Source organism: Drosophila hydei, unplaced genomic scaffold (assembly GCF_003285905.1).
Source record: "Drosophila hydei strain 15085-1641.00,03,60 unplaced genomic scaffold, DhydRS2 tig00008139-arrow-pilon, whole genome shotgun sequence".
NCBI lineage: Eukaryota > Metazoa > Arthropoda > Insecta > Diptera > Drosophilidae > Drosophila > Drosophila hydei.
Genome location: NW_022045847.1, coordinates 360,873 through 377,138, shown reverse-complemented (window position 1 = coordinate 377,138; position 16,266 = coordinate 360,873). Strand labels below are relative to the sequence as shown.

At 33.9% G+C, this 16,266-nt stretch overlaps 1 protein-coding gene and 1 long non-coding RNA gene across 2 annotated transcripts; both read right to left on the bottom strand.

Moving 5' to 3' along the window:
• Positions 1-21: 21 nt before the first annotated feature.
• On the bottom strand, positions 22-3,300 carry LOC115483688. The gene is made up of 3 exons (XR_003944560.1): positions 3,280-3,300; positions 433-531; positions 22-376 (listed from the first exon to the last, which is right to left on the bottom strand). It is a non-coding gene; the product is annotated as an uncharacterized LOC115483688 (long non-coding RNA).
• A 1,184-nt stretch (positions 3,301-4,484) lies between these two features.
• LOC111598523 (piezo-type mechanosensitive ion channel component) lies at positions 4,485-15,989 on the bottom strand. The gene is made up of 25 exons (XM_030225730.1): positions 15,805-15,989; positions 15,281-15,442; positions 14,959-15,220; positions 14,704-14,903; positions 14,514-14,640; positions 13,852-13,971; positions 13,427-13,796; positions 13,113-13,304; positions 12,044-12,591; positions 11,429-11,984; positions 10,887-11,370; positions 10,043-10,829; positions 9,539-9,669; positions 9,432-9,477; positions 9,209-9,374; positions 8,885-9,156; positions 8,223-8,737; positions 8,116-8,167; positions 7,905-8,060; positions 7,523-7,670; positions 6,661-7,037; positions 6,039-6,592; positions 5,748-5,984; positions 5,026-5,227; positions 4,485-4,830 (listed from the first exon to the last, which is right to left on the bottom strand). Exons 2-25 carry the CDS (start codon positions 15,339-15,341, stop codon positions 4,485-4,487), a joined length of 6,909 nt encoding a protein of 2,302 aa, XP_030081590.1. The 5' UTR covers positions 15,342-15,442; positions 15,805-15,989.
• Positions 15,990-16,266: the final 277 nt, after the last annotated feature.

The following is a 16,266-nucleotide window of genomic DNA, read 5'->3' as shown; positions in this document are numbered from 1 at the left end:
CTGTTGACGCTCTTGTTCTTGCTCTTGCTCTTGTTCTAGCTCTGGCTCTTGCTGCTGCCTCTCACCACAGCATCGTTCGCAGAACATCCATGCGCGTGAGCTTTCTGAAGCATTTTCGTTTGGGTGCTGAAGCTTTTCACGCACTCGATGCATCTGGTTTTGTTTTTCTTTATCTTTTTGCATGGACGGATCGTAATCCTCATTGTTGTTGTTGTATTCTGCTGCCAGTTGTTTTTTGTCTAGTTGTTTCACGTTTTCCGACACTGATATATTTTTAATATTCATTAACTCCGGCTGCTGGCCATAACAATGATGTAATACCTGATGAAGCATTTGTTCATATAATTTCAAATATCACTGTTCGTCATATTTATACCTGTAATGGAATAACTGTAAATGATATATAAAATTGGTTTATTTTCGTATACTCACAGTATGAGCTGCTCTAAAAAGTGTATAAGCCTTTGTACGGTTAAGGCCAAAATGAAAAACTTTTATCTTTTCTGTGTCATGCACACCGTAGTTAATAATCTGTAAATAAAAACAAACGGAAATTTGTTATTGCTTTAAATGAACCAAGTCCAAGCATGTCCTACAAAGCAAAGAATTTCTGAATGAAAAGCCGTAAATCAATATGTTTTTATATCCTATATGAAGAATGTGTATATATATATACTCAAAACGCATAGGGTATATTTATTCTCAGTCAATAGCTAAGATCGAATCGCTCAGTTGAAAAACTACCTTAATGGAACTTGATAGATTTGTTTTCTGGTTGCGTAATATAGTTTCAATGGTAATATGATATCCGTAATCAAATGTATTAAAATAATATCCCTCAACACATATGAAATTCGATGTATTGAAATTTGCAAGAGCATTGAGGCTTCGGTTATCCAGAGCCAAAATAAATATTTCGCCTGACGCACTTTTCAAAATCTGTTTACTGGAATGCTAAGGCATTCGTTTTATCTACAGCTTTATCTAAGTATTTTTAAAGCAAATAAATAATATTTTAAGCATTTAAATAAGGTTTAAAGAATGTATGCCTATGCGCATATTTCAGTTTATGTACATATGTACAATAATTATCAAGTAAACCCAGAATTGATAAATATTACATTCTTAGCTTATTCATGCTCTTCAGTTGTGTATAGATCGATCATACTTGCTGCTAAAGTAATCCAATATTAATGTGATGCATTCAATGTAATGACTAAAATTCTCCCCTTGAATTCACGATTTGCATGAAATCTGATCAGCTTGCTCAAGTACAAATCGGTTAAATAGTTTTAAATAGTTTCAAAATACCTATTACACTTGTGTGTATAGCGATTATAATTGATCAATATTTGTATACTCTATAGATTATTTTTAAATACTTAATTAAATGTTTTATAATCATACGCTAAACTATAGCCTTAGTCCTCAACACAGTCACAAGCATAAACCGATTAACAGATTTTGTGAATCATTTTCTTAAATTGACCTTTGATCTCTGACCTTTCACTCTCGACATTTACAATGCGATGGAGCTGCCAATTCCTTAAGAGAAACACTTCTTTGTAGCATATAATTTTGCCGTTTTGCAACACTGTTTTCAGCATTAAAGTTTGATTGGAGTGGATATGATTTGGTGCGTGTGTCCACAACCGTCAAGATCGTAAGCATCATACCCGGTATTGTGTATTCAAGCAAAGTAAGCATCTAACAAGTCTCTTTATCTCGTGCTTATTATTATATATTTATCTTTTTTATCTCTGTTTTTTTTTTTCGTTTCAATAACATTGACTTAATTTAGCATTACATCAGAAATTTTTTTTAGTCTGAAGCTACTGAAATGGGCATTGAAGAAACAGCCATAATAAAGGCGTGACAGCCACAAGCGCTTTATACATTTTTAACGATCTACAGAAGAGGCGATCAAGCCCAGGTTGTCTCGCGTCGATCTGGGCACCTTTAAGAGCTACAGCTTTAATGTTTTACATGTAGATCATACTTTATGATGATACAGTACGTTTTTCAGCTAATTTGTGTGCCAAATAATCGATAAGAATTTCGTATTATCTTACAATTGAATAAAACCGTTAGAAATCTTCAGCTCGTTTTAAAAGCTAAAGCCGCATACTTGTCGTATATGTATAATCTCCTTAAGTTTATACAGATATTAAGATTTGGATTTGGAGAATAAAATAAAAACACTTAATCGGCAAACGAAAATTTAATGATCAAGAGTTGAAATAAGCTGTTCCAATAATTACTATAACTTTATATATATCCTAGTGTGATATATACATATATTTTACAAATAACTTTTGTGAGAAATAAAAAAAGGGTACTCAAATACTACACACAGCTATTTGTTATCTTGCCTTTGATTTTTTTACAAATTTAAAGAAAACATTAATCAGAAGTGGATGCCCGCCGAACAAAGTTTTGTAATATCAATATAAAAAGCGAAAGTGTGCCGCAGCTAAAAGTGAACACACAGTCGGTAAAGAGCATCTTCAAAATACAATCATACTGCTTTTTCAGTGCATCTGTATGCATATTCATGTATTTTACTTCTTTGCTTGAAGTTAAGTGAGTATTTGGATGACTGCAAAAGCTGCTTTTTATGTTGTTTTCTTTTCTTTTGCAGCCTTTTTTTTGAAATGTTGGTAAATGAAAGCAACACGAAATATTGGTCGTCTCCCGCTTTAACTGGATTGCCAAACTCCGAACATAGTGATTATTCTGGTAGCTTATGAGCATAAAATTAACAACACCTTTCCATAGAAGACAGCGAACGTAAATAGTGAAACAGCATTGATTTAATATTAAATATTATCATTAAGAATTGAACAAAATATATCAAATTTGCATGTGCTTATGTGACCTATATTATAATACAAAGCCTTGTACGCGCAAACCTAATTTTAGTTGCTACACAGAATTTATACCGATCTATACCCAATAATAATTAGGAAAATACCTTTAAATTATTCAAAATAAAAAAATTAAACACTAATTTTTTATTATCGCACACATTACACTGACAATTTGTTGTAATATAGCAAAATTTGTAAATTACGAATCTAAAACAAACAAAAATCTAAATTTAATAATATTTACTCCGCACCAATTGCCGAGTATGACCGTTGCTGTTCGCGTTCGATTGCACTCTATCAATTGCACTCTATCTCAGTTTAGAGCACTTAGTGCTTAAACCTATCGATAGTTTGATAAGCATATACCAAGATCCAGTGGGATTCTGACGAAAACGAATTTTCAAATCACCGTCAGTTTTGTAGCTTGTTTTCCACAATAAAAAATCTAAATGCGTTGGACTTAAAATATGTACTCTGCATGGTTAATTTTCCGTTGACCAAATCAAGCTTAATTGCTTATTTATTTAAATTTAATGTTATTGGCATTCCATTACCATTTGAGTAAAATATGAATAACATGCGATTGCTGATATATGTTAAATTCTATCGGTGCCATTCTGAGCTCTGTTACTATAAAAAACTAATCTGTTAACTTAACAGGACACGTTTGAAATTTTCGCTCGCTTTTAAAATGACTCTTTTTCCATTCCTAACAGCATTGAGCAAAATATATTTTAGCATTTTAGGGTAAACTAAAGTATAATTTGAATACTAGAACTTTTTTAATTTTAAAATTTGCGCAAAATTCTGTAACCCGTTAAAGACATTAGTATATAGATTGCTGCAAACATATAAGCAGTTTATTTTGTCTGCGTCAATAGTAAGTTCTGAAAATATCTGTAACCCCATATACATACCACTTAGCAAAAGATTCAAAAGGAAAGTAAATCATCAATAACAAAAACAAGCATCACCGATCAGCCATTTAGAATAGGTAACAAGCAGTAACAAGCAGCAACAAGCGGCGACAAGCAGTGACAAGCAGTAACAAGCAGCAACAAACCGCAACAAACAGCAACAAGCGGCGACAAGCAGTAACAAGCGGCAACAAGCTGTAACAACCCGTAATTACACTAAAGGAAGCAGTTTACCTACCACCAGCAGATGTGCGTTAGAGCAGCACTCCACGATTGTGGTTGATATGAATGGGTTTTCCCAGGTCTAAACTTCCTTCCGAACAATTAAGTTTACGTTTGCGTTTAAGTACCATTTTAACATGATATTTATGATATAATTTTAAGTTTTAAATAAACTAAAACTATAAAATCCTAATTGTTAATTGAATTGAAGAGATAACAACATAGATCAATATATAGTGATACAGCACTTCATTATACAACAAAGTAAGGTAGTTTATATTTAGATAAAAATCTGGAACGTAATTGTTAACACATGAAGTCTGTGCAGAAAATCTAGCCGAACTTCGCATTCGCCTCGATCTCACCCGTTCTAGAAAGCGGTTAGGTCTAGTGCACAGTAAACCCATATTTTTTTTTAATATTTTCATATACTTTTTAATATACTTTCAATAAATATGAGCAATAATAGTTGTAATTATGTGGGCGGGGGCGTTTGCGATGATTGATTTTTGTTATCTGAGGGTGAGTCCTTTTTGGAGTTGTTCTCTGAAGACGGCATATCAATTATAAACTCTTCCTTGTACCGTGTCCACTTAATAAGCGTTTCCGGTGATCTATAGAGAAATATGAGCTTGGCATATAAATCTTCTTCCAAGCGATACTCTTTGGTCTCCCGCACCAAATAGATGTCGTTACACAGTTTCAATATTCGGTCTACATACGGTAGAGCCTCAAACATTATTCGTCGATGATTGTTGGATATAAGTGTCCTTATAAGGCGAGACACAACGTAGACACAAGTCGTATAGAGGCCAATAATCCTAAAAAAAAAACAATATAAAAAATATATTTTTCCTGCAGACTGTTCAAAAATGTACATTAAGTAAAAACTTTAAAAACATGTTTATACAGGCAAAACGAGGTGTAGGCACTTCAGCACACCAAAGGAAAAACATAAATTTAAAATAATCAGTTAAAGTAATTTAAAAGATGCATGATTTTTAAGACATACTTACCCAGTTTTTTCAAGAAAACTCATAGTTGAAGGGAATGATTTATCATTGAAGATATAAAAAACTATACCCCCTTCGCAGTCACTTGAGGGTAGGTTAGAAAGGACATTCTTGTAGAACTTGTCATCACAGAAGTCATGCATTTCCCACCATGATTGACCTTCGTCGCTTTTTTTTCTTAATATTATAGGCCTATACGATTTTTCTGCAAAGTAAATAGTTTTAGCTGTATTTTGTTTTGCTAAAAGCCAATACACTCTTTTCGGTTTGTCACCGAGTCAAAGAATTCTCATTTGTGGTAATTTTTAAAGAAGTTTCCTTAACTGTAATTAACTTAATTGTATAATAAAATTTAATAGAATTACATGAAATGGAATGAAATACGAAATTTTATTTTTAGGGAAAATGGAATGGACTGACTACGAAATACAACATTTTTTTAATCGCTGTATGCCCTACAAACCAAGACTAAATATAAATGTATAGCAATGAGTAAAAAATGAGATTAGATATTATGAGAAAAGCTCTAAAAACGATCGTATTGCATACGGTATATAAAAGCATATATTTAAAATCGATAAGTTCTACCGTTTATCGATAGTTATCGCCTCAGGGTATACTCTATTGGTCTGGGTATAGCTCAGACGTAAGTTGGTCGATGATAAATCTGCATTATCGAAAAGAGTAACACTTTCGCTCTAGCATTTTTATTTTTTTATACGCACCATCATAATCTTTGATAAATTTAACATACACCCTCATTTTTTGGACTGTAAGGAATTTGGGTAATATGTCAGGCACGACGACTTTGACATCCATATTATCATCAGATAATGTTTCTATAAGCATTTCACGAGTCAATTCTTTGTTCTTCGTAAGGGTGTATCTTGTTTCAAACAATACGGTATCCGTCAAAACGCCGCTATTAAAGGAAAATCTTACACGGATATCCAGATTCTTATCTAGTTAAAAATGTTTTATAGGATATCATATTTAGTAATAGACTCAGGGCTTACTTGTCTTTAAGTCTTCCAACAAGCGCGTCTTATCAGGGGGTGACATGTTCCATAACGTCACAGAGTTAGCATCAAACTTAACTGATGTTACATCAACGGCATCATATATCATAATGTGATCAGTGGCAAGTATATCAAAGCCAAAGGTTTTGAGTAGCTTTTTATAGTCGCTTTCTGAAAACTGGTGTATGCCAGAGTAACTTTGGGAAACATAAATGGGTTCATAATGCCCAATCTTCACGGAAATGTCAGCTCTGCTAGGAACATTTGGTTTTCCGACTGTTCCGACCAGGGCAAAAAGAAACAGTGGACTCCATATGAGAGTTATCAGCATTAATATAATAGTTCCTCCAATTAAACATTTGGTATAAAATGCCTTAGGCTTTCCCCGCAAAACTGGAAAGTCCGCATCCATTTGCCTGTAGCAACGTACAATAAATACGGATTGGAAAATATCCTCCATTTTAATCCACTCCATTACTGTAAGTGTAGTTTTAATGCATAACCAATCCAGCAATGTGCGTAAAATGTAGAGAAATGGTATTTCCATATATCTGAAATGGTTTATATTATTAATAATAATTAGAGTAATTAAAGTCCAATTTAATTCAGCTTTTCTTACACTTTAAATACCACATAGTTTACCATTGAAAAACTTCGTGTAAAAACATTTCCCAGAATGCGCTTTGGATACCCGCAACGCATCTGGTAGGCTGAAAATAGCATGTGTAAGCACTTGATCAGATAGAACACAGTTGGTGCAGTAGCTCCGAAGCTGTGCGCAGTAACGTAGGGCACCAAAAAGAACATCCATATATGTATGCCCACAACCGTAACGAAATGAAACACAATTTTGACGACCAAAGCTTTGCGTAAGTATATGGCACGTTCCGTTACAATTGTCAAAAATTGCACGACGAGCATGAAAAGGAAGCTGAAGGGCACCTTGTTTCCTTGAATATACGTCTCTAAAACACTGGTACTATATTTATGGCGATACTAAAATAAATGCAAATAAATTTATTTAGATCATTTTGACGCAGGAAGATATAATTATGCAATAAGATATATGAATACTTAAATATTATCAATACCTATTAAAATAATACTAATTCTGTGCAACAATTCTGGCTAGCAAATCACCCTATGCTGTAGATAAGTTCAATGAAAATTCTGAAAACTTTTTTGATTTGCAAAGAAATGTCTGTTTTAACCAGCCGTGATATGTCAAGTATCCCTGTAAGCCTTATATGACTATATGTCATATCTGTCTCAGTACAAGTTATGAATAATTTGTTTTGTTTATCTATTAAACTAGAAATAGACTTTGCTTTGCATGCTTTTTCCTGCCTATTTTCAACAAATGAAGTCCGATAAGGTTTGCGAAAATTGATGCAGTAGAAGAAGTAGTTATATAAGTAATCAACATGTCATTATAAAATAAAAGGAACACAAATGTGTATCAATGAAATTGTGACACTTACCACAAACTTTGGAAATCCAAATAACAAAACGAAAAAATTAAAAAAGTCGCATAAGAACAATAATGTATACACATCTGTTGATAAGCGTGCCTTGTGAAGTAAAGCAAAAAAGAATTCCTTAATTTGACATACAAATCCACCTTTGTGCCTGTGGGTAGGACACTAATTATTTTTTTGTTAATGTTTGTATTATTTTGCTTAGACCATAAGATCAGCGGATATATATCTTTAGCTAATACATTTACCAATATATAATATGGTTATATATAATATATAATAAGAAATGTCGAGCTGCTAACAATCTCTGTTTATATTCAATCTTTATCTTTTGTAGGTGTAGAATCTCGACGTTTCAAGTTATAGTTGTTTATGTATGGCTTACCCTAAATCTTTCATTCCAAGGCGATAATAGTCTGATTCAATGTTACGATAAGCATATTTATTTTCCATTCCAGGTCGTAATAAGTCATTTAAGTCCCGTTCCAAATCAGCTGTATTAGAGGTAACGTCATTCCTCTGTTCACTACCAGACTCTTCCCTAAGTACTTATAAATCAATCAGAGCCAATTATCAGATAGGATAAAGGAAAATACCTCAGTTTCCTCAATATATCCGCTGGTCGTTCCTTGACTAAGGTTTTGCTACCTTGCGAATTTAAATATATTTAATTGTATTTACTTAAATTAAAGATATATTATACTTATTGTGTTTAATGAAACCAGCTCCGATCGTGGCATATTCCAAATTCCCTGTTTCTTAAGCATGTATCGATGCCAAAATAGTACAACCAATAGCAAAAGATCATAGACAGCCTTGCCATGCTTTGTGAACAGCTCAAAGTCAGTTGTCTTGGCTAGTTTTATAAGATTGGGGTCAAGAACAATTTTTTGATGCATTATGCATTTCAAGAAAATCATTGCCAATGTGTAAGTTATAAGCGTAACCCAGAAAGTCTTTGTTGGACGAGGTAATGTAAGGGCACCCCAGTACAGGACGAGAAATGGCATTGGCAATGAAATTATAGAGGAATTTGCAGCTTGATTTACGCATACAGCCAAATAGCAAACCGCTTCCGTATTGGCAATAATCGTGTTCCATAAAGAAATCAACATTTGCACACAACAATTGTGATCTATTGAAGTGAAAGATGAGCCCTTTCCTTTGAGAAGAAATGTCGATCCTTTTGCTGAAGAGTTAATAGCGTTCAACTGTTTTCTAAATTTAAATAAAAAGTTTTTTCAGATATTATTATCAAATTTAAACAAGAGTGCTCTAGTCGATGCAGATTTTCACAAAACATTACAGCCTAAATTCCGATTCCGATTCCGATTTTCCCTGGGTTCAGGGTATGAAAATACTTACTCATAGAGTGATTGATTTAAAAAACTAAACATTGCTGCAGTATTGACTAGTCCAAGTCGATTCATTGTACTTATGTCCTGTAAGGTCTTCTTCTCGGCCGACAGAACTTTATGTACAAACCGATAGTTACAGGATAACCGATTTAGGCGAAACGTCACCAGTATAATTAGGTCGGACATAAGTTTTACTACAGGATTTGTATTAAAGTCAATTTCAGAATCCGAGCTATAATTGTTGCCTTGTGGTGTTGTGCGTTCTTTTTTCTTCTTACACTGTAAATAGAATACTTTCAGTAAGGTTCATTTGAAATGTGAGCGATGATACAGATATAAGAAGTTCACGCGCGCGCCTATCCTCCCTTTCCAGGAAATCATACTCTTCGTATAGAATAGGCTCATCAGTTTCAGTATGTTTCTCGAACATATAGTAGTCTCCGGTTCTCACAGCATGGGGATGAAGACGCAAGTCTCGCTTCTTCACCGGATTTGACCTGGAATGTGGATTTAGTGAAGAAGGTAAGCAAAAATTGTTGTTATTAGAACTTAACTGCTCCCGCGTATGGATTTCCGGATACTGAGTTACCGCATGAATCTCTATAAATACGAAAAGTCAATTTAGCGTTTCAACTAATTATTCCATAGGCATCGGACTTACTTTTGTAGTTTTTTTTATTGCTAGCCTTGATTAGTTCCATCTTCGCCTTTACTCTCTCAAGCACATTCTTTTCGTACTCCCTTCGATCAAAAATTTGCTTATAATGCAAATTTTCAATAATTACAGCACCACTACGAATATATTATATAAAAGATTTATATAATAGTTTATTATAATAATTCTGTATAAGCCAGAAATATGCTATAACAATTAGAACAAGAATATAGAGCAACACTCATCAGGTAATCTGAAGACATTTGGCTAATCGAGAGAAGTATTTTTCTTTATATATCCACGTTTAATAAATGTTAACGCAGATTTAACACAAAAATAAATCTTTCATAGTTTTAGAGCTAGGATTAATAATTTTCAGATAAATCTCTGTTGATCTTCCCTACAAAATTACATTAGCTACTCATTGGGGAGCGGGAAATGAGAATTATGCAGTCGGTACCTTCCAATTGGTTTCATTGTAGTTGTTCGTTTTTGTTAGATATAACTTACCGAGACGCTAAAACTGAATTGGCTTGAGTATCCATAATTATGTGACAAAAATAGTATGATCGAAATATACGATGCTGAAAGATAAGAAAAGCGAAAATAATCGCATGCCAAATAAGGGAGTTTCTGAAGATGAAGCTGCTTGGACCATAATAGTAGTTGTCAACTTCTTCGCTTTGCTTGTACTTTTCTAGTTGCGGCACTACGGGATCATATTGCATTACAGCAAACAAACTCTGGTAATCTTGTTTATCTTTTATATTCAGCAAATTTCCAATTACAATTACGCAGACTTTGGTGGTTATGTTGAATACATTAAATGCGATAAGAAAGTTCCAGCGACAGATGATATAGTATATATTTTGCAAATAAACTTCCGATCCTTGGAGCATAAATACCAATGCAAATATCAAATAACCTAATGATAGCATATCCAGGCTACACACGCCACCCATAAATACGATGGCAAGCGTGACCCAGAGAAAGCTACAGAATACGAAGGTCTTAAATACATCTGAATAGTTGCGAATGAATGAGCAAAAATCGTGCGTGGGATTTCTGAAGTACACGTGGCCCAGCTTTGCAATATTGTGAACAATATTTTTGTTATCTCCGCTGAACTGTGATGAATTTTCTTGACTCATTTCTGCTTTAAATACCTTTCTCTGGCGAGCTATCAATAAAAGAACAATAAAATCTAATAAAAGTTTCGATTTGATTGGAGATTCCAAAAGCTCATTAAAACTTGGCGCACTCCAGTTATGGCGAGTACTCATTTTTTCGGCTGAATCTGAAATGATTCGTATTAGTCGAGTTTTTGGAAATATTGTGATTTTTTCAAGCTTACTGCTGCACAGATTCGGAATATAGTGTATTAAATACAAGTATTGTACAAATATCGATAGTACAAAATAGAGCTGAAAAATATACCAAATGCGAGCGCACTGCACACGGTTCAGGCACAGTAGAATTATAAGCCATATGATGTATGTCACCGCAAGTACATCACATCTATGAACTATAGTCGAGACCAGACCAATTAAAGTGAGTTCCAAACCAAACTTGAAATACCCATAGTTACATAGATACTTTATAAGGCCAGGGAAATTGTGTTCAGCATCTTGACGAGACGTTTCAGGAAAAAGAACTAAGCGCTCCCGAATTTCACCCATAGAAAATCGTATTAAATGATCACGTAATTTGACTACAGCATGCAATGTAGTTATGATCATGTAGACTATGTACGGTGCTATATAGCGCAACAGTGAGCCCCAAGCCGGTTCAGTTTTTCGCACGCCTATCCAATCAGCAAAGTTAATTGTTTGGTTTTGCTAAAAACAAATCGTATGAGTTAATAAAATCGAAGTGGCAAAATATATAAATTCTTACACAAAAATATTCATATTGCTTGTGGTTCAAATACTTAATCTGATAGATCATCTTTATCAGTATTAAAACCGAAATCCAAAATGTCACTATGCGAAAGATAACACGCCGAAAGAACGAATTGACGCCAACGCTCATAAGTGCCAGTACAACTAATACTAGGTTAAAGCAGCATATCTCAGAAATGGCACATATAAAAGTTATAAATACAACGGCTTTAATCATATGAATTTCAAGAAAACGCCATGCAATTAATTTGCATGGACGGAACCAGCGCCGAATCTGAGCACGTAACTCTACATACGTGTCCTTCAAGAATGATTTCCAGGATCTCTTACGTAATGCTTTGGTATTCTGATATTGACTATTACCCACATTAAGTCGTGCTCGAGAGCTTTGTTTTTTGTCATCGATTGGTTTTGGCTGGCGTACCGATTCTATAAAACGCCGATGAAAATAATGAAGTTGAACGACCGTAAATATTACTGTTAACGTTGGCACGAGCAAATGCAGAAAAAGGTCCTTTGTACGATATCGACGTAAGCCAATATCATTTTGTCTAAGTGTATACATTATATAAGACGTTGGTATAATAAAGCTATCTTTGATGGGACTTACAAGTCAAGCTGAACATTTAGATATGTCTCCCAATAGTGGTCAAAATAGTCGAATTGATAGGTATATATAATAGTTAATATAGTCATAGCATAGAATATCACAAACATCCAATAGCCGTATAAAAACTTTATCCACAGCTGCAACGACATCTGAAAGACCATTAGAAAAAGAAGGAACAGTGACATGTAGCATATTCGAAATCCTGTCATAACTTGATCGATCATGGCACAAAGAAATATTAAAAATATGAGCATCCACATCCAAATGCGAGTTACAAAATTTGACACGCTTTCAAAAATAAATATGACTGTCCGAGGTGCCCTTGACTTTTCGAATAATGTGTGTTCCGATCGCGAATGTCGCGGTCCAAAAACATGAAGTAAGATATCACTTTCAACTTTATGCTCTGCTTTCTCTTTAAAATATTGGTGCGATGTTATCCAGAATATAAAGAGAAAAACTGTTTTCACGCTTAACGGAACACTTGGCCGAATTCCACTATCCCGTGGATGAACAAATCCAATCTGCACAAGATTCAATCCGTAAACCTATGGAGAGTACATTAGAAAAAACCTAAATTATTTCTTAAATTTAATTTTCTTAAGGTTGTGGTAAAACTCCTCAGCGACTGGACTTTACTACAAACTATTTACTAATTCTTATTCTATAAATTTTATTAATAATAAGCTAGAATGTATGAACAACGAATACTAAAAGACAGAGGGGTATATGAATAGAAGCAAAATGTATACAAATGGATTCAAGCTACATGATGACAACGAATACTGTGAGATAGAAGGATATATGTATAAAAGAAAAGTGTATTTACATGGATTCAGGCTATACGCAACGAGAGGACAGGATAAGGTCCTTAATAATTACAATATCTAAATATCGTGACTCATAGATCACCTTAGTGGGTAGCTCTGTTTCATATATATATGTGGAAAACGAATACTGAAAGACAGAGAGTATATGAATAGAAGGAAAATGTATACAAATGTATTCAGGATATACGCAACAAGAGGACAGGTTAAAGAAATTAATAATTAAAATATCTATACATCACCTTAGTGGGTAGCTCTGTTTCATATATATTCATGCCGTATATATATTGCGAAATAATAAGGAACTCAGCATAGAGGACCACAAAGAAACTGGAACGCATCATAGATCGACGCTGGTTGGGTATCATCCACAAGATATTTGCCCAAATAAGTAGCACGAAAGTTAGCCAGCTGTGATAAATAATTGACCAAATCTGAAAAGCACAAAATATTTGCATTATAATAGTGAGGTGCGACATGGACATCAAAGTATGTATTAGCTATATTAAATAGTCTGCAGCAACAACTTTTAATGAAATAATATACTTATACTTACCATCATAATTATGTTGAGCAATATGTAGCTATTTTTGTATATGAAAGTCGTGAGATCGCAAATCAAATAAAAGAACTGTTCCAGGGTAGAAGGCTTCAAACTGATGGAGGCTCTAACTTCAATATGCTCGGAGAATCGAGCTACTGAATTTGTGGAAAGTTCATCTTTGGAAGCCATTTTCATTCGCATTGTGGTAAAAATTAATTTGTACCGATCATGGTGTAAAATATTGATGACAATAACAAAATATGCCCACATGAATGCAAGAATACACATATATGAATCGATATTTAGTTTATTATTTAGTTTCACTATCTTGCTATCCTCATTATAGTCAAGCAATAAGAGTAGAGCTTCAAAGCCCATAATTCTACAAACATCATATTACGAATGGAAACCTCTTTGAAGAGTAATATTCAACTCACCGCGCCCATATTGATTCGCTATCCAAATAGTTCTGTATTATTGGCAGTTGGTATAAAGCAAAACAAATTATTTGCAGCACTAAAGCAATGGCAACGACCATCAATATATTATTCAAACCGCTGTAAAATATGGGGCTTTTAGCAACATACTTATCAAAACCCCTTCACAAACAACCAAAAGTATTGACAATTTCAATGTTTCCTATGTGGCAATTCTTTAAATGTCGCCACGAGAATCGTTAGAGCCCCCCTTTTATAGAGACGACCAGTTGCCTACTTCTAAAACATTTGTAACTCCTCAAAACTATCAATAGAATAAATATTGCACTATCTGTAGAGGACTCAACAATGATAATGATATTAATATTGACATCAAGTGGGCCTTGGTGGAAGACAATTCTTTTCAATGTGTAAACTCCAAATCGGTAACACTCGAGTATGTATTCCAAGAGTCTATTTTCATTAGCAACAAAAGCAACAGCGTTATAAGAGCTCTTTCTAAATCTTAACTTGTCAAACTTAACTTGCCAAATATCACGGACATTGCACTCTGCCAAATCTAACCTTTTTTCCTCCTTTTCCTGATCATAAAAAATAGCCAAATATCTGACATATGTTGAACAAATATCAATATCAGTTCGCTTATATATGTTTATAAATACCAAGTTAATTGCTTATATAGAGCCCAATATGTGCCAGCCACAAGAAATAACATGAAATATATGCTGCCAGGTAATGATGGTCTTAAGATTGCAGCTGCATAGAGAACGATTAATGCAAATATTGGTGCTGTGAAAAGGAAATTCGTTGCGGTTAAAACTACATTGAAGTATAAATACAAATGACGCTTACATGTTTTCAATACAGATCGCACATAAGCAATTATTAGTAGCCGATTCATATCTGAATATTCCAAGTTTGTTTCAGACCCATTATCAGTTTTGTCCGCCATCTCCGATTTCTTTCCAGATAGTAAAACAAAAAACAGTAGGATCAAAGAAACAATTAGGACCAGTATTTCTGGTACTAACCAATGAAATATTGCAAGAGATCTATAAAGTAAAGTCTCTTAATGTTTCTTCAAGATTCCAATCCAATATAGCTTACCCCAGTCCGGCAAAATCCGCAAATCCAATTTGGCGTAAGATTAATGTTAACTGACTTCTTTTCTCTAAATATGGGACCAATAAATTGACAATGTTTATAAGGGGATGGCCAATAGCAATGATAGCACTCAATACGGAAGAAAATATAAGAAATCGTTTTAATACTTTTCGTTGAGAATCACTTTTAGTTTGCAATAACCATGGTGATGCGAAGAACATAAAAAGATAGATCATTGATATGCCGATAGGCCGCGACAACGAAGCTGTATGAATCCATATTATTAGCTTTAACTATATGCAAAATATACTCGTGTATTTCTTACCGAATACTAATGTTATTGGTAGTATTAAACGCACCAAAACAAATAAACATAGATCCCCCATCTTAAGGCGTTCGCGAACACAATTATTTACTCTTATGTATATTGACAATAACTAAACATCACTGACAGACGCTTAGAGGATTACTGTGATATTTTCGTAACCTGAATGTATGGGACGTAAGGAAAAGCCAGTCACTGAAATATTCCACTTTATGAATATGAAAATAGTGATAGTTTTCCCTTTAAAAAGGTTTTTATATTTTTGAAACATCTGCGAAATCGCATGTTGAGTTTACCAATACACTTCCTCCACGTCTACATACTGCCTCTATACTGCGAAATGATATTTCGGAAATAATCAAACCTTTCGACACCGTTTTAAGTTTTTGTAAACAAGATTTACAAAAAAAAACTGTTATTAACAATACAAAAAAAAACCCTAATTTGATAAGGTTATTGTCTATTTAGTTTCAGGCTTAGGACGTAAAACCGCCTTCGCAAATACCGTGACTCTTACTTGCTACCTTTCGAATAAATCCAAAAATAGCAGTAAAAATAAGTGAGAACGTTGACGTCCGAAGCAACCGACTGCGACAACGAGTATTAGTTTATAATTCAAAAACAGCTTCATTCCTATAACGGGAGTAACAGAAATTTTGAAGTCTATTTATTGAAGTCCATCTGGTCATCATCATTTTATTGGCGACTTTTGCATCAAAACGGTAAACATATATATTGTTTCCTGCTACCTAAATAAATTATACCAAAAGCTTGCCCATTGTTGTCGTGTATTACAAAAAAGCGGTTGATAACAATACAAATTAAATCAAGAGATTATGTGATCAAGGCCTTCTCTGTTATCTTGACGTTTAATAGTGTGTTTTCAGCATGACTTTACCAGATGAAAAATCAATTAATCAATCAATTAATGAATGCCTTTTTGTTCAAATAGCATTATCAGTAGCTCATTTCATATTCGTCATATT